Raw genomic sequence first — 25,752 nt, forward strand, 5'->3', positions numbered from 1 at the left:
ACCGCTGTGTTCCAGTTTCTTTCCATGCGGTGGGCCAACAAATCATCTCTCTGTTTTCTTTACGTTTTTGTGCCTCGGAAAGGCTTTGCCTGTATTTTATCTTTTTTCAGTGTTTGCATAAACGTGTGTATATAAATATATTTGTAATTCATTAGTTTGAGTTTAAAAACGAACTATTCAATAGTGATGGCAATTTGTTTACAATAACACTAAGAATAACTGATTGTAGCTTTTTGATATATGTGCTCAGAGAATATTTGTAAACAGCGGAAATTCATTTGTTTATTTTGAAAATATTTTGTAACAAGATATTTGTAATCTTTGTATATTTCAGTTTTACAAAAAAGAAAAAAAAGAGGAAAGAACATAACAGTAAAACTTTAAACTTTACTACTGCGTCTGCCCTTTTCTGACTCCTGTTAGCTATCTGTCAGTGTTGTGTAGATGGAACACGCATCTAGGACAGAATAATAATATATAACAATGCACTAAAGTAAAACAGAGTCAAAAATGTATTCCAAAACATAGATTTTACAAAAATCAATTATTTACAACATTTTTTTTTTATAAGACATGTACAACTTCACATAAAATATCAATGAAATATACAAATCAGAATCAACAATATATTCCCAATTCCAAAACTTGGATTTCAAACAAAACTATATATATATATTTATAATAATGAATTATTATATTAATTATTATAAATAATTATACATTTAATAATTTTAACATTAACATTATTAATAATTGATCATTCAATATCACATGAGAACAACAGTTTTTTTTAAAGTAAAAATAAGTTGAAATTGAATTCCTGTAATCAGAGTAATTACTGACTTTACATGACATAGATATTTGTGTTTTTAAATATAATAGATGTAAAGCATGAATCATGTTCATATGTTTGTCTGTGTGTGTCGGTGCGACTCCTATTGAGTCTCTGTAAAGGAGAAACTAATGAGTGTACGGCGTATGGAATAAACCACAGGGAGCAAATACAAATGTTATTTTGAGTTCAAACACAAACCTTTAGTTAAAGCCGTTTGTCCTCTAGTTTAAACATGTTTGTAGGCTCTTAGTAAATAACTGAGAGTAAAGTAAGTGTAAAGTAGTGTGACGTGTTGCTTGTCACAGTAAAAACACACTAGAGACAGAGACATTTCTCATGTGAGCTGGACGCTGTGAGCTGAAGCTGGAACTGCACTGATTTTAGCAGGAGTGCAGCGTTTCCTACAATCTGACCAAGTCTGTTTTCACACTGAAATGATTCACTTCTACTGACACAGTTAATAAAGCAGGTGTTGATGTATAAAGCTCTGACAGTGAGCTTTTGTTCTCTTTCCTCCTTTGTGTTAAACATTTCAATAACTTCACATTCTGTTCTCATACAAACCCTTTGTAGCAATAAAGCTTTATGATTATTTCCTTTCACGAATGTTTGAAAGGTTTGTTCACATATCAGAGGTAAATGAAGATCTCTTTAATATCTCAGTGATGTTTCCTCACCTCAGGACACAGTTTGAGTCTCGTAGCTTGTCTCTGAGCCGGTGCTGTGAGTCTCCTATCTTATTGTGTCTCAGATCAAGCTCTTTTAAAAACTGCAGTGCTTTTGAGTTCGTCAAAGACTGAGTTAAAGAAGAAACATCTGTAATGCCACAGTTCTGTAAACTAGAAAGACACAAACAGAGGAAGAGAGATTATCTTACAAACAAATCATGAATGTGAAGAATTTTACACAAATATAATGTGAACTCAGACTCATTGTGAGATATTGATAATAAAGTGTTTTAGTTTAAAAACCCAGAAAGTGCACTGCTATAAACACTGAACATAAGCCCTGCTGTCTTCAAATAAATAAACTTCAGTCACACTGTAATTGCTGTACAGTATAATGATACTAACTGTAGTTTCTCCAGCTTGAATTGTGGGTTCATCAGTAGATCACTGAGGTTTTTCACTCCAGAGTCTCCTAGTTTATTCCAGCTCAGGTTCAGCTCTCTCAGGTGTGACAGGTTTGATTTCAGAGCTGAAGTCACATCAGAACAACCTTCATCTGTCATATAACAGCATCTTAAACTACATTAGCAGAGAGACAGAAGAAAATAAGATAGAAGAAAAGAAAACTTTATTCTGTCACATCACATCATCTTCATAAGCAAATAATGCTTCATAAGCAAACAATGTTAAAGTGTTTTAGTTTAAACTGTTGAAGTGATTTTAAGCATTTTGATTCTTGTATGTGAATGTGACTGACCTCAATCTCTCCAGTTTACAGTGTGAATCCTTCAGTATGTCACATAAGTGCTTCACTCCTGTGTTTCCTAGTTTATTCCCGCTCAGGTCCAGCTCTCTCAGGTGTGACGGGTTTGATTTCAGAGCTGAAGTCAGGATGACACTCTGTTTCTCTGTAATACTACAACAACTCAGACTGAAGACAGAGAGAGAAAATGACTCAGATCTATGATGATCAACTAACGTGTTTAGCTTCATCCAGCAGACTTTTGCTGACAAATAAACAGGGATATATCAAGGTAAAGGTAACATGGAGAAAGATTACACATTGTTCATTTAAATATACTACCAACATTGTAACAAAACAAAGTTTGAAAGCATTGATCTATTTATGTTAGTATACATTCATTTAATTTAATCTTTAAGGTTCTTTCATGTCAATGTTGCCCTTGGTTTGCTCACTGGGTCAAATGTGTTTATGTCGGTTGTTTTCAGACACATTGTCTACTTGCTAAAACTTAACAGTAAGGTTTCATTTGTTAACATTAACTACATTAGTTAACATGAACCCATGATGGACAATACTATACAGCATTTAATAACCTTGAGTTTAAACATTTACAAATACATTTTTAAATACAAAAGTTTTCTGTTAACATTAATAAATCCCCTGTGAACTAACATGAACAAAGAATAATTGTTCAAACTAACATGATCAGATTAAGGAATAAAAGTATTTCCTTAAGTAGAAGACAATCAAACAAGTTTTGTAAAAGGTAGTTCATCTGCTTTAGTGCTGCACCGTGAGGCAGTGTCAGTGTATTTTATGGATGGCTCAGCTAAACAGGCCAATAAGAGACTATTAGCTACTATTATTCCTAATAATTAAACTAATGTCTAATTAAAACATCTACAAATGTATAAAACTGATCAGAGATCAGGTAAAACCCACAAACCATGGGTTCACAGAGATCATGATCCAGTGGTGAACCATTGACATTTCCAAACGTTTCGAAACAGTTATGGCGTAACAAAGCCTCGTTTACTGAAATCACGTGACTTTGGCAGTTTGATACACACTCCAAACCACTGACTCAAAACAAAAGAGTCGTAAAGGTTTCACAGCTTCATGAAGTGTGTTTCGAAAGCGCCCATCACTAGCGTTCAGACACCTTACCTTCAGTGGATCTTATTACAGGCAGATACTGATCACAGACTTTTAAAATGCACTTATTTAAATTTTTACAAGTTACAGTACACTGTAAAAAATATTTTTGCAATTTAGTTATTTCAACTTATTTTTGTGAGTAGAGATAACTAGATTGTCCAGACAACAAATTTTTTTAAGTTTTCTTGTCCTCAACTAGACTGAAAGTTGAATGAACGACTTAAATTGTTACTTTAACTCAAAAATGTATGTTTAAACAACTGCACTAGATTTTCTGTTGAATTAACAAGTATAATTGTTATTTTAACTTATAAATGTAAGTTGAAACAACTGCACTAAATTTTCTGCTGGTTTTACTTCAATTATACTCTAATGCTTTATTAGAAGTAAATTTGTAAACTAAACTTAGTAAACTAAACTTAATTTATCTATATATCTTGCTGTCTGGTAGACTGCATAAAAACCTAAACTTCAATTTTATTAGTGTGTACATTAAAAACATTACACTGTAAACCCCAATGTTGTCGTTAATAAAGAAATCAAGTTGTCATAACTTAACATTACTTACAAGTTTTTGCATCAAAAATTAAACATTTGATTTTAATGTACTCATCTGGCAGCAAAAATCTTTCAGATTAAGATTTTAAGTGTTATGCACTCAAAATGTCAAGTAATTTAAATGATTCCCTATGTGTCTGTTTAATATGATTGTGCCTGAAATTCTGCCTTGACAACACGCTGATTGGTCGATGCACAAGGCAGTAGTTTTTTTGTTAATCGTGAATTTGCTGATGCAGGCAGCAGGCCAGAGGCACTGACACTGCATAAAAACAGTAATTTCGGGGTTAAAACGGAGCCGGCCCGTCCATCACGTAGCCTACGGACATTTCAGGCTTCGCATTTGGAACTGAATCACACAAGACCATAGACAGTATATAAACACAAGACTGACGCAGGCTGTAAATGGAATCTTTTTTTGAACCGACTCTCGAGCCTCTTCTCCCCCTCCCCCGCTGACTCACTGCAGTTCTTGCGCGCGCAGCCGCAGAGAGCGTCCGGTATTTTCTGAGAAAACGAATGGTAAGTGTGAATTCATAAAACTATTTTAAATAACATGTTTGCCAGAACATAACGACAACATTTGTTCAATGTTCTAACGTTTTTATTTTTTACTGTATTTTCTAGACCGACATTGTTTTCGAGCCGTTAATTCCCGCTCCTGCTCCATTCAAATCTTGCGCGCTGATAACGTCCGGTATTTTCTGTGAGATTTACATCAGACGAAGGTAAGTTTGAATTCATAAAATCATTGTAAATAACATGTTTACCATAAAACAACGGCAAAGTTTTTCAATGCCATATTTTATCTGAACCGTATTTTATAGCCCACTGCCTTCGTTACTGCGTACGCTGACATCGTCCAGTGTTTTCAGACGTTTAGCCTATATCAGACGAGGGTAAGTGCAAATTCATGAAACCTTTTTAAATAAAGTATTTACCAAAACATAAGATTTGGTGTTGATTTAAATTGAGTGTGTTTATGTTGTAAAATAAGTCTAGCTATCTTAGTTAGTCTAACTTAGTTAGGTACGTTAACTGCTAACTGATGTTACTTAACTTAGCATCTGCAACTGTAACTACACACATTTCTAAGTTAGTCATTAGTTAAATATTCACGTTTATTAATTAATTAACTGTTAATTAATTAGCTAGTGTGCTTGAGTTGTTAACGTATTCTCCTTTGACAAATTAGTAGACACTTTCTTCTCAACTGTCCTCAGAGGCTTCAGAAACAGCACTGAAGGAAGCTGACTTTTGATTGATGTGAGGCAGACAAGGCCGAAAAGGTTTTAGCTATGTACTTAAAAATATATCATATTTGTTAAAGTGCAGTGTATCACTCCATTTGTTTGTTTTAATGTTCTAGTAAGTGTAGAAATCTACCATGTACTTAGTTTTATTATGATGTAATGTACTGTGCAAGTTATATATATGATTGTTTTCAGGCCAGTTGGTAAATGCTGCCATTCTTCTCAAATACTGCTGCTCTTCAAAGAACAGAGTCATTCATCAGGTAACACACACAAAAATAGTTTTTGTTTGAATACCATTTAGTTTCCCAAGTTATCTTGTATTTTATTTAGTTAATGAAACGGCAAGAAAGCACTTTGACTTGCTTTATTTCCATTCTTGTTGCTGTCCAACTAACAAAATTGCTTTGTATTGTTACATTTTTATTATTATATCACTCTAACCTGTTATTTACAATTATGAGCACAGATTAATTAAAATTGTCTAGCAGTTTTTATTCATGGTCAGATTCAATCCATCATGGATGGATTTGAGCACATAGACGATTCACTGATTTTTTTACTTCCTTGTGTTCAAGCTTCAGTCAAGTTGATTAAAAGCTGCTTGTTCACCAACCGGACCAAACAGGATTTTTTCTTTTACCTCAGTTTCATCTCAGTTGCAGAGCTCTACCAGATATAGGTAAGTCTTCACCACAATCTTTGAATTAAAAAAAAAGTTACTGTCAAATTGAATCGTTATGGGTGATATAAATAGCAAGTAATACGTCTGTGGTTTGAAATGTCACGGTTTTCATTATTACTATTCAGTGTTTGGATTTTGCCTCGCGCCATTTCAATGCCCTTTTGTTCATGTTTTAAGAAATCTTGATAATAGGGTGAATTATTCACAATGTTGTCACAAATTTAAAGGGGTCATATAATGCCATTTTTGCACAAGCTAATATGAGTCTTTTTTTCTTTCTTTTTTACCTCAGTCACTTCAATTCAACTCAGTTGCAGAGCGCCAGATATACGTAAGTTTTGACCACAATCTTTGAATTACAAAAGTAAATGTCATATTGAATCGATATGGGTGATGTACAATTAATACGTCTGTGGTTTGAATGTTTTCATTATTTCTATTCGTAGTTTGGATCTTGCGCCATGTCATCACGCTTATGTTCATGTTTTAAGAAATCTTGATAATAGGGTGAATTAGTCATGATATTGTCACAAATTTAAGATTATTGAGTGTATTTCAAATCAGAGTGTTTTGCACATAGAAGATTCGCTCATTGTATTTCCTCGTGTTGACTCACAGGTTCCGTCAAGTTGACTAAAAGCTTGTTCACCAACCGGATTTATTACCTCAGTCACTACATAAGTTGCAGAGCACCAGATACAGGTGAGTTTTCACTGCAATCTTTGGCAATCATTAAAATTAACTATCAATTTGAATTGATGTGTGTAAAATAAGTAACTTATTATATCTGTACTTTTAAATGTTACTGTTTTTATTGATATTGGAAATGGTTGTGGCGCTCTCGTGAACTCATTTTGAGGCCCACACAGAAGAAAAAGAATAGTTGAAAAAAGTATTTTTTCTTTTCTTTTTTTTACGAAGTATTCTCGTTACTTGATAAACTTAAGGTTGAGCCACTCTGCCGTGCAAAGGCAAAAGACCGTAACTTCGTTTTTGGTCGAAAATGAGATATTTATATTTTTGGCACATTCAAGACCTTCTTTATCATGTGGATAAGTATCTTGAATCAATTCCGTTTTTTTTTTTCGAGAAAATAATGATTTGTCTTAACAGTAACTTCCAAAAGCCCATGAGAAACCAAGGCAGAACACCGTAACATCAATTACCGCTCTTTGGCTTTGTTTTGGAACGCTCAAATTACGAGTTGCGGTGTTATGCCTTTGTTTAGCCGCGCGTCAATATGAAGTTACTGTGCCGGTGTTCAATCAAATAATGCTACCTACCAGATTGTACGGTTATCTGCCTTTGTTTTAATGTCCATTAAAATTAAAATTACGGTGTAGCCTGTGTACTTTGTACAGCTGCCATCAGTCGCTCTAACTTCTGATGTCCTCAGAGCGGTCAGAACATTTGTCTGCTCCATCGACAAACGTGCGATATCGATCGCGAAGGATTATGCAGAGTTGACAGAAAAACGTTACACTTTGCCGTATCAGATGAATACAACCAAGAATTAAAGCTCGCCAAACTAGCTGGCAGAGTGCCAAAACTTCGCCTTCAGCCCCGCCCTAAACGCGGTCGAGTCAACGCTGGACTAATAGGAGGTATTTTGTCATGTCATTAATAATGCCATCAGAATGCAACCAAAGCACAGGATAGCAATAAGTAGATGGCTATAAATAATTGTAAATCATACAAAATAAATGCCATGATCACTAGATTTTATACAGGTGTGTACTATAATGATTTTGTTAATGGTGATCAGCAACTAAATATTGATAATGTGGAAGTTACTGCCTTTTGCCTTGGCATGACTTCTCACTTTTTGCTGACAATACAAAGGCAGAGTAAAGTAACTTTAAAATAGTGGTCAAAAGTCAAGTTTGAGCTCAAGATTTTTTTATGTATATAATTTCCATTACTAAAACATCTATTTGCCAGATTTCCAGTGTCCTACCTATAATTAATTTGGCGGGAGAACTAAAAATCTTTAAAGTCATTTTTCTCAGTTCCACACTCTAGCGACTTAAGGTCTTTTGCCTTTGTAGGGCAGCACTGTAGTCACTTGGACTATTGTAACAATGTTTTTACAATTTTTTCTGGGCTGGCAGATATCGATTACCCAGCAGTCTATGAAGGAGTGAGCCAGCTCTCAGATTTCATCAAAAATATCTTAATTTGTGTTCCGAAGATGAACGAAAGTCTTACAGGGTTGGAACAACACCTTTAATGCTTTTCATAGTTTCTTTTTGAAAGGAATGTTGTGAACAGGATGTTTCATGTGTTGGTATGTTGTGGGAGTGGCATTTTAGAGTGATGAATTTGTTGAAGCTTGAGAGCATAAATAATTGGTAACTTAGTTGATATTAAAATGGCATTTAAGCCAATTCATAGGTCTTTAATGTGTTAAACAATGTTTAAACGGTATCTTTTGGAACAAAGGATGTTTCTATATTGAATGCTGTGGGTTGATCTTGTTTAATGTAACAGATTAATCCACAAGACATGCATTGAGACAGGTGTAAAACACCTTTTCACAAGGTTGTTTTCTGCAATTTCATTGCAGTTCATTGCAAAAAAAAATTGAATTGTATATAACACCTGATGTACTTGTTACATCATAAGAAGAATGGCATCTACGCTAATGTTAGTCTTTTTGTTTATTCCAAGGTTTACTGAAGTCAGCCGGATCCGGGCCGTATCCAGATCAGGTGGTGGACCTGCGCCTGGACACGTCCACAACGCATCCCTGAAGTGCCAGCCTCATCAGCCCTGTGAAGGCCTCATCGACACTACAGCCATCAGCACTGATCCTCAACAAACTCGTCTCCATACCGGCGTGACTCCGACTTCCAGTCAGATGAAACTGGATAATATTCTGAATGTTCTGATCCAATCTGACTTCTGACCTGTAATGCTGCCTGAATCATAATCATACACTGTTCGTTCTTTGCCCAGAGGTGAACTGAGTGACTGAGCCTGGGTTCTCCCAAGGTTTTTTTTCTCCATTCTGTCACCTGATGGAGTTTTGGTTCCTTGCCACTGTTGCCTTGGCTTTTGGCTTGCTTAGTTAGGGACATTTAATATTCAACAATATTATTGATTTGCCTTACTTAAGGTGAAAGATGACGCAATTTTCTCCTAGAAACAAACTTTGTTGTATTATTTTCATGTTATCACTGTGCTGCTTTGATACAATCTGTATTGTAAAAAGTGCTATATAAATAAAGGTGACTTAACTAATTAACTTATTGTAAATTGTATCAGTGATCGTCAATTTTACATATTTTTTTAAATCAAATGTATTTTACAAATTAATGTTCTAGTAGTAATTCATTATTTGGTACTGCTGCAGTTTTTAAAACACCACTTTAGTTGGCTGAACTTATTGGGTGTAGTTTAGAAAACTAATTTTTAGTTTGCTGAACTTATTGGGTGTAGTTTAGAAAACTTAACTTTAGTTGACTGAACTTATTGGGTGTAGTTTAGAAAACTAATCTTTAGTTTGCTGAACTTATTGGATGTAGTTTAGAAAACTTAGCTTTAGTTGACTGAACTTAAATTCGAAGTTTACTTAACTAAATTAAATCAGTTCATTGTACTTTATAACTTGTCAGGTAAACTTATCCAAATTTGTCAGGTACACTTTTATAAATAAGTTAGTAAAACTCAAAAAAATCCATGCAAAAAGATAACAAAAAATAATGAGTTAAGTCAACAAAAGATTTTTTTACAGTGTATATGCTGCACCAAAATTAGACATTTGTGAAATACAAAGATTAAATTGAAAGCAGTTATGAACAGTTCTGATTCTGATGTCAGAAAAAAAACATTGTTCTGCCTCTACAGTAACTGAAATAATTATTGACCCATGATCAAACTGTCTGTCTGGAAATATTATCATCAGCTAACATTACAACTAAAAGTCAAGTAATGTTATAAATAAATAAGCAATACTCACGTCAGTGTGTTGAGTTGACAGTGTTTATCCTGCAGTAGAGCAGCGATCTGATTCACTCGTGTGTCTCCTAGTTCATGTTCACTCAGATTCAGCTCTCTCTGGAGTAACAGGTTTTTACCCACAACTCTATTCACATACTGACAGGCTTCCTCTGCAGCAGGACTCAAAAACCTGCAGAAGAGGCAATTCAGGTATCAAATAAATGTCCATTGCATTAAAAAAATGATTGATATGATAAATAAAAAAAACATAATTATTGTTCTAAAGACAAGCTTAAGTTAGTTAATTAGATGTTAATTTTTTCTTTGAACATTTAAATACACAAATAAATATTTAAAAGAAACTAGAGCAACACTAAGTCCTAAAGCAAACTCATAAGAACAGAAACGTCTCACAGAGCAGAAGGGCAAAAGCTCAGTAGATCATGATTTTCAGTATGAATACAGATTGTGGAATTAAGATCTTTCTGTCTTTTTAGCATGGAGAGAGAAACGTCAACACAGAGAAAACTGGCTTGTGAAACTACATGTTTGTGAACATCTGGAGACTCATAGACCTGCTGTAGAGAGATGCAGTGAATCTGGGCTTGATGGAAAACTATTATTGTTAATTATCAAGGTATACTCCTGAATATCAGTACATATACTGACCCATAATGTCTATTTGACCTTTAACTCGTATCACAACTAAACTGTGTTGACGGTTATCATCATCATGACAGAACCTGCAGCATCTGATCTGATCTTGATCATTTTGATGCAACAAATTGTCCAGCTTATTATATAACTAAAATAATATATTAGTTCCCTTTCAGTCGAGAATACAGCAAATACAAATGTTATTTTGAGTTCAAACACAAACCTTTAGTTAAAGCCGTTTGTCCTCTAGTGTAAACATGTTTGTAGGCTCTTAGTAAATAACTGAGAGTAAAGTACGTGTAAAGTAGTGTGACGTGTTGCTTGTCACAGTAAAAACACACTAGAGACAGAGACATTTCTCATGTGAGCTGGACGCTGTGAGCTGAAGCTGGAACTGCACTGATTTTAGCAGGAGTGCAGCGTTTTCCGACAATCTGACCAAGTCTGTTTTCACACTGAAATGATTCACTTCTACTGACACAGTTAACCCTCTGAGGTCGACAAACGCGCCCCCGCGTTTTGCTGGACTTTTTTTACATTGTAGCACTTTAAACTTAAATTACTCCGTCATTTATGGTCATACAGAAAAAATAAATATAAAAAAAGAATCTGTGCTATTTCTACTTTTGTATGTTTCCACTTACAATCAAATCAAAACATTGTGCTTTTAAAAAAAATAAAGAAAATAAACAGGGTGTGCGTTCTGCCTCTCCGTCGCGGTGAACTTTTTTTTCTTGAGCACGTCTATAAACTGAAACAAAACTCAGCGAATACTTGTCACACATTTATGAGCCATATACCTTGATAAACATTTAAGTGTGTACTTTTAAATGATCGGATTCAAACTGAAAACAAATATTTTCTGTTTAAGTAATTTGTATAAAACCAACAAGATGTCCAGCTTCTCAAACGCTTGCTCATTACAGTTAATTTGGCCACGCCTACTCGCGCAAAAGATATTCACATGCAAATCTCCACATGGAACGCGAACGCGCTCGTTACCTCAAAAACAAAACACTTCATCAGTCTCTGCTTTTCGTCGAGTTTGAAAGACGTGAGTTTACATTGGCTTTACCCCAGAAGAAGAACGCGTTTGAAGACAAGAAAGATAAGGTAAGAAATTCTTACTAGTTTGTTATTGTTGCATAAATTTCACATTGCAGTTGAACTGTTGCTAGATATATGGTGAACATTATAATATTTAGACCCGTGTTTACTGTTACTGTGTTTGTGGATATCTGCTCAAACGTAGATATGTATATGGTAGGCCTAACCATAATGTTTTATATTTGAGCGCGATCGCGTTTGAATGTATCATATTTTTGATCGCGATCGTGTTTGAATGCATCATATTTTGGAAAAGCAAAACGCTCCAAACGGCTTCATGTTTTTACTATTATCTCATTTCATATCATCATAACGAATGGAAACATTTGAAGTAACATGTTAATCAATATATTTTTCTCTAGCTTAGTTGTTACTGAAATCTTTTTGAAAATGTATATAGGCTGCTATATTGTTATTATTTTATGCAGCACTGCGCATAGCCTATACCTACAAGGCACAACAAACCTGGTGTTCATTATATAATATATTGTTGGAAACATTTGTGTGAGTGTGTGTGTGTATTCTGTGAATTTTAAAAAGCAATTTTAACCAGAAAAATCTAAAATGTATTCCCAAAATCGTGCAGGCCTTTCTCTTGATATCAGTATGTTAAAAATTTTTTTTTTTTTTTTTTTTTTTTCAGGACCCAGATGCCACTGAGTCCTGCTGACTTCAACATTCACAGTACATGTCTCTGTACATGAACATGGTAAAGTGAAAATCAAACACCTTGGAAATGAAAGGTATGTACAATGTTTTTAGGAATGGCACAAAGGTCTCTTTCTTTGGATCATTGTTATCAATAAGTGTTTTTTTTTTTGTTGTGTATCTTTGGATTATGTTGTAAATAAATCCAAACAATTTTAAAAGCCATTCTTTTTTAAATCTCCTCATTCTTTGTGCAAGGTTGGTCAGAATGATGGGCCCTGATAAGCTCCTAATAGGGCCATTAGGGAGTGTCTTTGTCTTTCTCAGGTGTGGAAAGCTTGCATATTAATGAGATGATCCGCCCCTTTGCATATTGCTTTTTCACACAAAACACGTCGTAAAAATTTTAAATCAATATATTGTCTTCTCTGAATGAGCAGTCAAGGTGATTTTCACATAGTTTTAGAGCAAATATTCTAGGCTACGTCATACAATTTTCAAAAGTCTTGTGAAGAAATAATAAGTATGGGTTTCATGACCTTATTTCAGTGAGAATTTTTTTTTGTATTTTCACAAACCACGCATAAATGTCATTATCTCAAAATTACAAACTTTTACACACATGCTGTTGATATATTATTGTAGCAGAGTTTGTGCTGAATACAGTGTAATCAGACTTTAGCCATGAAAATGTCACAAGTAACAGAAATAAGCACAAATGTCAGAGCATGTCAGAACACCCCCAGGGCCCAGAAAACACCTCAGACCTCAGAGGGTTAATAAAGCAGGTGTTGATGTATAAAGCTCTGACAGTGAGCTTTTGTTCTCTTTCCTCCTTTGTGTTAAACATTTCAATAACTTCACATTCTGTTCTCACACAAACCCTTTGTAGCAATAAAGCTTTATGATTATTTCCTTTCACGAATGTTTGAAAGGTTTGTTCACATATCAGAGGTAAATGAAGATCTCTTTAATATCTCAGTGATGTTTCCTCACCTCAGGACACAGTTTGAGTCTCGTAGCTTGTCTCTGAGCCGCTGCTGTGAGTCTCCTATCTTATTGTGTCTCAGATCAAGCTCTTTTAAAAACTGCAGTGCTTTTGAGTTCGTCAAAGACTGAGTTAAAGAAGAAACATCTGTAATGCCACAGTTCTGTAAACTAGAAAGACACAAACAGAGGAAGAGAGATTATCTTACAAACAAATCATGAATGTGAAGAATTTTACACAAATATAATGTGAACTCAGACTCATTGTGAGATATTGATAATAAAGTGTTTTAGTTTAAAAACCCAGAAAGTGCACTGCTATAAACACTGAACATAAGCCCTGCTGTCTTCAAATAAATAAACTTCAGTCACACTGTAATTGCTGTACAGTATAATGATACTAACTGTAGTTTCTCCAGCTTGAATTGTGGGTTCATCAGTAGATCACTGAGGTTTTTCACTCCAGAGTCTCCTAGTTTATTCCAGCTCAGGTTCAGCTCTCTCAGGTGTGACAGGTTTGATTTCAGAGCTGAAGTCACATCAGAACAACCTTCATCTGTCATATAACAGCATCTTAAACTACATTAGCAGAGAGAGAGCAGTAAATAAGACAGAAGAAAAGAAAACTCTTTATTCTGTCACATCACATTATCTTCATAAGCAAATAAAACAGAGGAAGAGAGATCTTCATCTTTATTTCACCAGATCACAAAATACTAAGTTTGCACAAATACATTGTTAAAGTGTTTTAGTTTAAACTGTTGAAGTGATTTTAAGCATTTTGATTCTTGTATGTGAATGTGACTGACCTCAATCTCTCCAGTTTACAGTGTGAATCCTTCAGTACGGCACATAAGTGCTTCACTCCTGAGTTTCCTAGTTTATTCTCGCTCAGGTTCAGATCTCTCAGGTGTGACGGGTTTGATTTCAGAGCTGAAGTCAGGATGACACTCTGTTTCTCTGTAATACTGCAATCATACAGACTGAAGACAGAAATAACAATAGTTCACATCTATGATGATCATTCACTAGTTCTGTGTGCTGGAAGACACTGTTTCTTCTCTTTAATTTTTAACTATTTATTTGAGTCTCTCTTCTTTATTCTCTGTTGAAAAGGCAGATTTCTGCATGTACACAATCAGTACATTGTATCAAATGCTGGAAATTAAACAATTACTAACTAGATAAAAAACACATAAAAATGTGAGCAATAGGGAAACCCAGAAAGTACACTGCTATAAACAATTAAAACATAAGCCCTGCTGTCTTCAAATAAATAAACTTCAGGCACACTGTAACTACTGTACAGTATAATGATACTAACTGTAGTTTCTCCAGCTTGAATTGTGGGTTCATCAGTAGATCACTGAGGTTTTTCACTCCAGAGTCTCCTAGTTTATTCCAGCTTAGGTCCAGCTCTCTCAGGTGTGACGGGTTTGATTTCAGAGCTGAAGTCACATCAGAGCAACCATCATCTGTCATATCACAGCGGCTTAAACTACATTAGCAGAAAGAGATAAGAAAATAAGACAAGAAGAAAAGAAAACTACTTTAAACTGTTGAAGTGATTTTAAGCATTTTGATTCTTGTATGTGAATGTGACTGACCTCAATCTCTCCAGTTTACAGTGTGAATCCTTCAGTATGTCACATAAGTGCTTCACTCCTGTGTTTCCTAGTTTATTCCTGCTCAGGTCCAGCTCTCTCAGGTGTGACGGGTTTGATTTCAGAGCTGAAGTCAGGATGAGACTCTGTTTCTCTGTAATACTGCAACAACTCAGACTGAAGACAGAGAGAGAAAATGACTCAGATCTTTGATGATCAACTAACGTGTTTAGCTTCATCCAGCAGACTTTTGCTGACAAATAAACAGGGATATATCAAGGTAAAGGTAACATGGAGAAAGATTACACATTGTTCATTTAAATATACTACCAACATTGTAACAAAACAAAGGTTGAAAGCGTTGATCTATTTATGTTAGTATACATTCATTTAATTTAATCTTTAAGGTTCTTTCATGTCAATGTTGCCCTTGGTTTGCTCACTGGGTCAAATGTGTTTATGTCGGTTGTTTTCAGACACATTGTCTACTTGCTAAAACTTAACAGTAAGGTTTCATTTGTTAACATTAACTACATTAGTTAACATGAACCCATGATGGACAATACTATACAGCATTTAATAACCTTGAGTTTAAACATTTACAAATACATTTTTAAATACAAAAGTTTTCTGTTAACATTAATAAATCCCCTGTGAACTAACATGAACAAAGAATAATTGTTCAAACTAACATGATCAGATTAAGGAATAAAAGTATTTCCTTAAGTAGAAGACAATCAAACAAGTTTTGTAAAAGGTAGTTCATCTGCTTTAGTGCTGCACCGTGAGGCAGTGTCAGTGTATTTTATGGATGGCTCAGCTAAACAGGCCAATAAGAGACTATTAGCTACTATTATTCCTAATAATTAAACTAATGTCTAATTAAAACATATACAAATGTATAAAACTGATCAGAGATCAGGTAAAACCCACAAACCATGGGTTCACAGAGATCATGATCCAGTGGTGAACCATTGACATTTCCAAACGTTTCGAAACAGTTATGGCGTAACAAAGCCTCGTTTACTGAAATCACGTGACTTTGGCAGTTTGATACACACTCCAAACCACTGACTCAAAACAAAAGAGTCGTAAAGGTTTCACAGCTTCATGAAGTGTGTTTCGAAAGCGCCCATCACTAGCGTTCAGACACCTTACCTTCAGTGGATCTTATTACAGGCAGATACTGATCACAGACTTTTAAAATGCACTTATTTAAATTTTTACAAGTTACAGTATATGCTGCACCAAAATTAGACATTTGTGAAATACAAAGATTAAATTGAAAGCAGTTATGAACAGTTCTGATTCTGATGTCAGAAAAAAAAACATTGTTCTGCCTCTACAGTAACTGAAATAATTATTGACCCATGATCAAACTGTCTGTCTGGAAATATTATCATCAGCTAACATTACAACTAAAGTCAAGTAATGTTATAAATAAATAAGCAATACTCACGTCAGTGTGTTGAGTTGACAGTGTTTATCCTGCAGTAGAGCAGCGATCTGATTCACTCGTGTGTCTCCTAGTTCATGTTCACTCAGATTCAGCTCTCTCTGGAATAACGGGTTTTTACCCACAACTCTATTCACATACTGACAGGCTTCCTCTGCAGCAGGACTCAAAAACCTGCAGAAGAGGCAATTCAGGTATCAAATAAATGTCCATTGCATTAAAAAAATGATTGATATGATAAAAAAAAAACATAATTATTGTTCTATAGACAAGCTTAAGTTAGTTAATTAGATGTTAATTTTTTCTTTGAACATTTAAATACACAAATAAATATTTAAAAGAAACTAGAGCAACACTCAGTCCTAAAGCAAACTCATAAGAACAGAAACGTCTCACAGAGCAGAAGGGCAAAAGCTCAGTAGATCATGATTTTCAGTATGAATACAGATTGTGGAATTAAGATCTTTCTGTCTTTTTAGCATGGAGAGAGAAACGTCAACACAGAGAAAACTGGCTTGTGAAACTACATGTTTGTGAACATCTGGAGACTCATAGACCTGCTGTAGAGAGATGCAGTGAATCTGGGCTTGATGGAAAACTATTATTGTTAATTATCAAGGTATACTCCTGAATATCAGTACATATACTGACCCATAATGTCTATTTGACCTTTAACTCGTATCACAACTAAACTGTGTTGACGGTTATCATCATCATGACAGAACCTGCAGCATCTGATCTGATCTTGATCATTTTGATGCAACAAATTGTCCAGCTTATTATATAACTAAAATAATATATTAGTTCCCTTTTAGTCGAGAACGTCAGATGTAGTCGACGTCGACTGAATGGGATCACGCTAGGGAGCCAATTGTCTTTGAGCATGCAAGCACGAGCAAATGAAATTTTGCATGCATGATTTGCATCACACTCTGCCCCACGGAGCGGGTATAAATACGGAAGTGGATGCACGCACTATTTGCTTTTTGCTTCGGAGCCGTTCGATGGTGTCTGAAGAGTGTGTTGAGTGTTTCAACGAGCGAGTGTGTCGGTGTTCTTCTGGAAAAGACTCTCCCAGTGCTGGTGGTTTCTACAGCGCGGTGCAGCAGTGGTCACAAGCTTTAATCTCTCAACTGCTGTTCTAACAGCAACAAAGTTATTGTTTGTTTGTGTTTGTTGTGTTTGTCGGTTGGTTGAGGGCGAAAATGTGAGTGCTTCACTGTTTCAGTTCACTGAAACTGTGTTGTCGCGGGCATTCCCTGTGTGCTCCGGCACTGGTGACGGGTCCCATTTTCTGAAAGAGCAACACGGGTGTGAGTGCGTCTTTTTCAAGATGCCATTCCATCCGTGCATTTCTGGGTCTGGTAAGGCTCTGTCCCCCTCTGACGGTCATGAATGCTGCATTACGTGTCTGGGCTTACAGCATGCTGAGGCAGCTTTTGTGGATGATTCATGTTCCCATTGCGGGAATATGACCATCTCGGCGTTGAGGTCGAGACTCGTCTTCATTCGCGAAGGTGCAGTCCCCATCCCCAGACCCCGCTCCAGGGTTGCCTCTGGGTTACCTTCCCAGAGGAAGCCTCGAGTGCCGTCTGGATTGGGTGACCTGAGGATTAAGGTGAAGGGTAATACGCCCGGCAAAGCCCCGTAGATACCTCCCTCCTCTCTCACGCCGCAGCCGGTGGAGGCCTCCGATGAGTCTGCTGGTCCCTCTGTAGTGGACCGACCAGCCGTCTCTTTCGGTGCCCCTCCAGAGGACAGGATGTCTGTCGCAGCATCGTAAGTGGATGCATTTGGAGATGACGACTCAGCTGCGCTGCCTCCCTCTGGGAGACCAGTGTTGCCCGAGCCAGATCCAGAGATGTCAGCTATGCTGAAAAAGGCAGCCGAGACGGTAGGGCTCATGTGGAACGAACCACCGTGTCCTGAGCCGTCTCGGTTGGATGATTGGTTCATCGGAGAGGGCCGGTCTGGTCCTCAGCCTGCTGCTCCGGCGCCATTCTTTCCTAAAGTGCATGAGGAGTTGACGAAGGCATGGATGGTACCTTTCTCTGCCAGAAACCGCCTGAGTTTCAGAAACCGATCGTCAGAGGCAGATCCTCCGCCTGCTCGTCGCCGAGGGCGTCCGTCTGCAGCCACCACCACTCCCGCTGGACCACCGCAGCAGCCTCCACCCAGGTCTTAGTGTGGAGCCGGCCGTATAAGGGGCGCCCCGTCCGCTTCAGGCACTGCCAAGCCAGGTGGCAAGCAACAACAGAAACGCTGACCTGAGTGGACCACCCAGGGATGGAGGGTTGCTCTGGGAGATGGTCACCGATCCACTCCCGTCATCAGGTGGAGGGCCGGGTGAAGGTTTTTTTTGTACCCGCTCTGTGGGGCGGAGTGTGTGATGCAAATCACGCACGCAAAATTTCATTTGCTCGTGCTCGCATGCTCAAAGAGAATTGGCTCCCTAGCGTGATCCCATTCAGTCGACGTCGACTACGTCCTCCGTTCCCTCCTTCAGGGAACGGTGGGTTGCATACGCAACCAGGATGTTATGAATATTTATCCTGGATATAGCTAATTTAGTTAATTATTTGATCCCGTCTCACCTCAGTGTCTTCAGTTGACAGTCTGGATCCTGCAGTAAATCATTGAGCTGCTTCACTCCTGATTGTCCAGGATCATTTCCTGTGAGATCCAGCTCTATCAGGTGTGAAGGGTTTGATCTCAGAGCTGAAGCCAGAGCTTTATAACCTTCTTCTGTCACACTGCAGTTAGAGAGTCTAGAACAGAGAGGAAAACATTCAGCTGATTAATCAGTTAAACCTGAACAATATAAATCCTTAAACTGAATTTTATTTTATTCTTTGTACAAATGTATTGAAAGTCAGTTGCAAAAACTGACAACTGAATATGGAGGCAAACAAAAGGCTCAGAGAACTTTAATATGTTAGACATCAACATCCCTTTCAAGATTGCAATTATCTAAAACTGTACAGGGGTGCGTTTCCCGAAAGCATTGTTAGCCAACTATGGTTGCAAGTTCCGTCATTATTTGCATAGTTCAAGGAGTCTGTGTTTCCCGAAACCATCATTCCAACGAACATTCACAAACAGCATTGCAAAGTTGTGAAGTTGGAACGACAGCTCTCGAGCTGTGGTTAGACGCATAGTTTCTAGATTGCATGACATGTGGACTTAATAAATTATTAAGCAAAATCTTATCCTTATCTTGAGCAAAATAAGCAAGCTGACATTCAGTACAACATGTGTCTTCTATTTAGAATACACACAAATGCAATTTACGTCTTTGAGTTAGTCAAGAGATTTAAAGCACTGTTTTTGAAGACTGCGAATGTGCGAACGTGCTCTACTAAGTAAGAACGAGCCTATGACTGAAACTGGAAATAAAGCAAAATAACTGAGAAAAATGAGAAATAGTCCTCAGATGCCATGTCTGTAATTTATATCAAAACATCTAGCATTAATTCGATCCCAAACAGCTTAATTAAAAGAAGTTATTACTCCACCACGTGCGTGACGTCATAAACCAACGTGGTTGAATGACCACTTTGCGACAATATGGTTTTGGGAAACAGTTGTGACTAGCTAGTTGATTTCTTCAACGATGCATCGTACTATGGTAGTGAAGCATCGAGTTATGTCGTTATATGTTAAACGCACCCCAGCTCTGAAAGCAACCTGAAAATGGTCGGAAAATTTGAAAATTAAAGTTTGGGAATGGCCCAATAAAGTCCTGTCTTCAATTCCATTAAAATGCTGTGCAAGGACTTGAAACACAGCTCATATGCTGGAAAGTCTACAAATGTCACTGAGCTGAAGCAGCTTTGCAAGGATGAGTGAGACAAACGGACCAAAATACCTTCATAGTGGTGTTAAACACTCATAAACTACAGGAAGTGTTTAGTCGAGACTATCTGCAAAGCTGAAAGCAGAATCAAAGATACACAGCTCCCTCAAAAGCACTAAAATACATTAAATCCTGTTATATACTGTACAATCTTAAGATAAGTGATTTCTACTAGATCTCCCCCTCCTTTCTGTGGCAGATTTACCAGCTCTAACAGAATCATATGAATTCTGACTCAATACTAGGTATGCACATAACGATTTAATCACTAAATTATAAATTACTATAAACAAAAACAGCACAATTAACTTATAAGAAGTAGAATATACATATATAGAAAATGCTTGATATGGTATACCCACGTTGTAACAAATAAATAAAAAATCTTTGGATTTTAAAACAAATGCCTAGTTTGTGGCTCATTATTATTTTGAATGAAAAACACAACAACAATAGAACAAAGACAAACTTATATTAAACAAAGAAATGCAACTTTTATTCGTAACTTTTAGCCTCCAGGATCGTCCTGTCAGTCATTGCACCTTACTTTATTAATGTGACTCATATGGCTCAACTTACCTCAGTATCTCCAATTTACACTTTATATTCTTCAGTCCAGTGCAGATCAGCTTCACTCCTGAATCCTGCAGATTATTATTATTCATGTTCAGCTCTTTCAGATTGGTATCTGATCCAAGAACTGCAGCCAGAGCTGAACAGCTTTTGTCTGTTAAGTTACAATCATTTAACCTACAATAAATCACAACACAGAATTAGATGGCACACATACAATGCATTTTCTATATACAAATATAAAATACATAGCAAAGAGTCTGAGTTAAACTAACATTCATCTTCAAAAACTACTATTTCCTGTACATTAGTATTTTTATTCATTGACAAATTTCCTAGATATAATGAAGCATGTTTGAAAAAATATTTGTGTTAAGATTTATAGCTATAGGATTTCTTCTCCAATTTTATCACCTGATGGAGTTTGGGTTTTTGCCACTGTTGCCTCTGGCTTCCTTAGTTGGGCACACTTAATATTCAACAATATTATTTACTTGACTGCACTGACACTATTAGATGAGACAGTTCACACTTTTATGGCAAGTTAAAGGCCTTTCTCTATAATTCTAAAAATGCCTTCATTCACATGTACATGTCTTTTTGATCTAAAATCTTTAACCCTCTGGGGTCTAAGGTGTTTTTGGGGCCCTTGGGATGTTTTGACATGCCCTGACATTTGTGCTTTTTTCAGTTATTTATAAACATGATAATGGCAAAGGTGTAAATTCACTCTATATAGCACAAACAGGGCAACCATAATATGCGAGCAACATGTATGTAGATGTTTGTATTTTTAAGAGAATAATGTTTATGCGTGGTTATTGAAAAAAATAAAAATGAAAGTTGCTTAAATAAGACCACAAAACTCATACTAAATATGTGTCTACAAGACTTTTGACTAATGGATGTTGTCGCTTCGAGTTCTGGCTTCAAAATTATGTGAAAATAGTCTTGCTTTATCGTTCACTTAAAACAATACATTGATTTCAATTGTGTAAAACAGGTTTTGCTTGGAAAGCCAATATGCGAGGGGGGCGTGAAGGAGGAGTAGTTTACACCTGAGAATACAATGTCCCACCCATTATGCGTAATGACTCTGTATAATGAGCTATTCATTCAGGTGTGACACTGACTGAGCCAAGAATGAATGCAAGGACAAAATATATATTTAGAAGAAGACTTATATTGACCATTTAAGATTTTGCTTACATCTATCTTGTAAATGTTTTGCTATTTTATTAAAAAGGTTACAATTACAACAATAATTACAATTTCAACAATATTTCAAGTGTACTCTTTCTTTGTAAAAAAATGATAATAGGCCTACATTTTATCATATGTATTCATTAGTTTGAATATAGCCAACATTGGAACATCTAACATCTTAGTTTATGACTTTATTTTTGACCAAAATAGTATATATATATATTAGGGGTGTGCAAAGCAGCCGGTATTTGTATCTGTATTTGTATTTGTTGAGAGGGGAAAAGTATTTGTATTTGTATTTGTATTCGAGTAAATTTCAAAATAGGTGTAAAAATTCATTTTTTTTGCGTTACACTTCTAATTTACGTTATAGTGTAAGTATTCTTTAATTATATCCATTATAATAATTATGGATATGCAATATTGGTTGATGTTTTTCCATAAATCCAGCAATGAACATGTAACAAGGAACGTCATTGAAAAGAAAATAACATAACAGCCATTACCTACGTTAATGTTACTCTGTCAACAGCCTATTGTCTAAATTACCAAGCTAACAGAGCTACTAGTGTTGTCACGGTGCCAAAATTTCAGTATTCGGTACCAATACCTGTGAAAATCCACGGTTCTCGGTAACAATTTCGGTAAAGCTTAATTTAGATTAAATTTACATATATTAAAGTTTATATCACGGTTACAAAGATGGAAACTGTAGTATTAAAAACACTACATTAATATTACATTTGTTAGATAACAATAGATAAAATGACCTAACAATAAACAATAGTTAGGCTATATACTGTCGCAATTATTCTCCTTGGGGTTCATTTAAAAATACATTTTTAAAATCAAAAGTTAACATTATTTATGTTAACATTATTTAATGCACAATGAATGAAGTGAACAAACATGACCAATCAAGTGTTTGTATTAAATAACATTCACAAACATTAATTAATGTTGTAAAAATATATTGTTCACTCAATGTGTTGATGTTAGATGCGCATTAAGTAATGTTAATGAATGGTATCTTATTGTAGTGTTACCAAACAGGAGATAAAACATGTTTTATTTGACTTGACTGTACTTATATTTAATCCAAAACTGCATTCATATTTAATTTTAAAAGAGCTTTTTAAACCTGCTAAGAGTTATCCAGCCAAGAATAAGCCTAGAACTGCTTTTCTGACGGACTGATATTAATGACAAAATGACGGCTTTTTTATTTCATTTCTCATCTCCATAAATATATCTAAAGCTAATGCAAGGGCTAGAAATCAATTAATTCTTTGCTGATACTTCGTAATCATGAAGAGCGCAGTTCGCACGCTTTCTCCTTTCCACAAGCGCTTGCCCTCCCGTGGCGTCTGTCGTTGCTATGCAGCGCACCGCTCGCTTCTATTATAAGCGCGCTTGCCGCGCGCCTACATTTGAAATCTGCACGCGCAAAAAACGCGCTATGTGAACTACCCCTTATGACAACGTGACATTAGCCTAATCCAAAATATTTCAGCCACCACATCAGCAGCACCGCCGGTCGCCATGTCTCATGAGGAAACGCAGCTTTTTGATATAAAGTTTTTCTTGTTCCCGAATACAAATATTTTTAAAAGTATTTGTTCGAAATAAGTATTCGTAAAAAACACATTATTTGTGCTTTCCGAATACCGTATTCGGGTTCGGCTCCACCCCTAATATATATATATATATATATATATATATATATATATATATATTAATTTGCAGTTTAATACGTTGCTTATACAAAGACATTTTATTTCAACATATTTCAGTCAATTTTTTTACTCATCTCAGTATAGCAAAGCATTTTAGTTGATTAAAGCGGTTTATTCTTTCACACACAGACACGCGATTCATAGGCTAAACAGTCTTTACAAATATGTACCCTTCATTCATCTCACAGGAACGCGATTCATATTATAGAAACGCGATTCATCTTTTTGCGGTTTACATAGGCCTACACTAACGTTATTCCATAATGTTATTCCACATTAACACTTGAGAAAAGATAACTTAGCCTACCTCACTCCTCAGCGGGATCTATTGCTCCTCATATCAGCACTGTTCTGAGGAAACTTTTCTCCAGGATTATTAGGTAGGCTATAATATGCCTCACTCGCGGCGCGCTGTGTTTACAGCTGATGTGGGCGTTTCACAGGTCTGAAATGGTTCTCAGAATTTGCGTTTGAATAGCGCGCGCTCTCCGGGGCGTGGTCACATTACATTTGAATGAGCTCTAATGAGCTCGACTAGAATCACTCTCTTTTAATACAGATTTCACAAGATGAGAATATTTGTTTTTTATATAAATTACTTCATTTAAAAGAAGAGAATTCAAGCTTCATGCCTGTGCATCTGTATGCCTGTTTGACTGAGTATTCGCTGAGTTACAGTTCATTTTCGGACGCGTTTCAGAATGGACTTAACTGACAGAGAGAAGGCAGAACTCGCATCACGTTTATTTTTCTTTATTTGGCAAAAAGCACAACACTTTGTTTTTATTGTGAGTATACACAAAAATAATACACACTTAACAGGATCGATTGATGTATGAAACTTGTTTGTAATATCAAAGTCAACAGAGCAAAATTAATTTCTTTTGAACTGATAAGAAAAAAAGCGAGCTGGTATCACCGGCGATACCGCCGACCCCAGGGGGTTAATGATTTAAGTAAAGCTAAGATTACATAAACCTAAGAACCTAAGAAATTGTATTTGTTTTTAATTTTTCAAGATTAAAGGGTAACTCAACCCCTGGTTAGAGCCTGACTCCACCCACTGGCAATATTTGAAAAATGCTGGAAAAGTGGGCAGAGCCCAGCGGAGATAGAGGGGACGAACCGAGGGCGGGGCTGAGCGGGGGGACGTGCACCTGAGACCCGTGTTTCAATAGCGTGCGCTCTCTGTAGGCGTGTTCACATTAGCAGATAATGAGTTGCCATGAGATTGAATGACATCTCTATCTTTTCATACAGATTACATAAACAGATAATATTTGTTTTCGTTTTGAATTAGATGATTTAATAGCAGAGATGTTTATAAAGATTTTATTGCTTATTCCTGTGTGACTAGTATTCGTTGAGTTTTGTTTAAGTTTAGAAATGTGCTCCAGAAAAAAAGTTTAAATTATTAAATATATATGCTCACTCACATCAAGACGCCTCTGGAGTCCATGCAGGAGGAGCAGCGTTTGGCACTATGTCGCTTTTCAGTGCGAGCTGTTTGGGGAGCCCATTTCCACCTCCATTGCGTTGGAGAAGCAATCCCGCGTAAAATGCAGGTAACAACTATGATAATTAACTACCTGTCTACACGAAATAATCTAAATCATTATATAAATGCTATGCTAACTAGATGCTAATATACGCTATTCTGATCATTTTCAATACTCGCAATTCCAACTCCTGACTCGCAGTGGTTTTACAAAAGATGTTTTTATACCAGGGGCTGAGCCTATGGCCAAGGGCGTGGTGAGCTTGTGCCAAGGGCGTGGTGAGCTGGTGCCTGCTTACGTCACGCGCCACCACAACTTTCAATAGGAAAATTCAACTGCAGTAGCCACCGTTCAACCTGAAGAGGGCAGCACTCAGTCGTTTTTACACCATACTGTATATTGTAGAATTAAAACACTTTATACCCAAATGGCAAACATTTACTAGAATCAATGAACAGCACTAATAAAGCCCCAGTCTTACAGATCATTAACTAAAAAAAGTTTAAACCCGACCATTTTTTTATACGTGGGCCGTTATAACCAGGGGTGGCGCCAGACAATTTTTTAACGCAGGTGCTG

The 25,752-nt window shown here is 36.3% G+C and overlaps 1 protein-coding gene and 1 long non-coding RNA gene across 2 annotated transcripts in view; one reads left to right on the forward strand and one right to left on the reverse strand.

The window, feature by feature from the left end:
- Nucleotides 1–423: 423 nt before the first annotated feature.
- LOC311292417 (NACHT, LRR and PYD domains-containing protein 3-like) overlaps nucleotides 424–25,752 on the reverse strand; it is a gene marked incomplete at its 3' end in the record, with an annotated part of 350,213 nt that continues 324,884 nt past the window's right edge. The window contains exons 7-19 of the mRNA XM_084412085.1: nucleotides 20,739–20,909; nucleotides 18,898–19,071; nucleotides 16,307–16,477; nucleotides 14,851–15,024; nucleotides 14,568–14,741; nucleotides 14,053–14,226; nucleotides 13,649–13,822; nucleotides 13,253–13,414; nucleotides 9,864–10,034; nucleotides 2,261–2,434; nucleotides 1,909–2,082; nucleotides 1,513–1,674; nucleotides 424–457 (exon numbers count right to left, since the gene is read on the reverse strand). Coding sequence (XP_084268211.1) covers nucleotides 424–457; nucleotides 1,513–1,674; nucleotides 1,909–2,082; nucleotides 2,261–2,434; nucleotides 9,864–10,034; nucleotides 13,253–13,414; nucleotides 13,649–13,822; nucleotides 14,053–14,226; nucleotides 14,568–14,741; nucleotides 14,851–15,024; nucleotides 16,307–16,477; nucleotides 18,898–19,071; nucleotides 20,739–20,909 — 2,089 coding nt within the window. The remainder of the gene's footprint in view (nucleotides 458–1,512; nucleotides 1,675–1,908; nucleotides 2,083–2,260; nucleotides 2,435–9,863; nucleotides 10,035–13,252; nucleotides 13,415–13,648; nucleotides 13,823–14,052; nucleotides 14,227–14,567; nucleotides 14,742–14,850; nucleotides 15,025–16,306; nucleotides 16,478–18,897; nucleotides 19,072–20,738; nucleotides 20,910–25,752) is intronic.
- On the forward strand, nucleotides 5,293–6,842 carry LOC311292578. Its single transcript, XR_014627753.1, has 4 exons — nucleotides 5,293–5,480; nucleotides 5,796–5,899; nucleotides 6,195–6,233; nucleotides 6,521–6,842. It is a non-coding gene; the product is annotated as an uncharacterized lncRNA (long non-coding RNA).

The sequence above is a fragment of the Rutilus rutilus genome (assembly GCF_951802725.1).
Source record: "Rutilus rutilus genome assembly, chromosome: 6".
Classification (NCBI taxonomy): Eukaryota; Metazoa; Chordata; class Actinopteri; order Cypriniformes; family Leuciscidae; genus Rutilus; species Rutilus rutilus.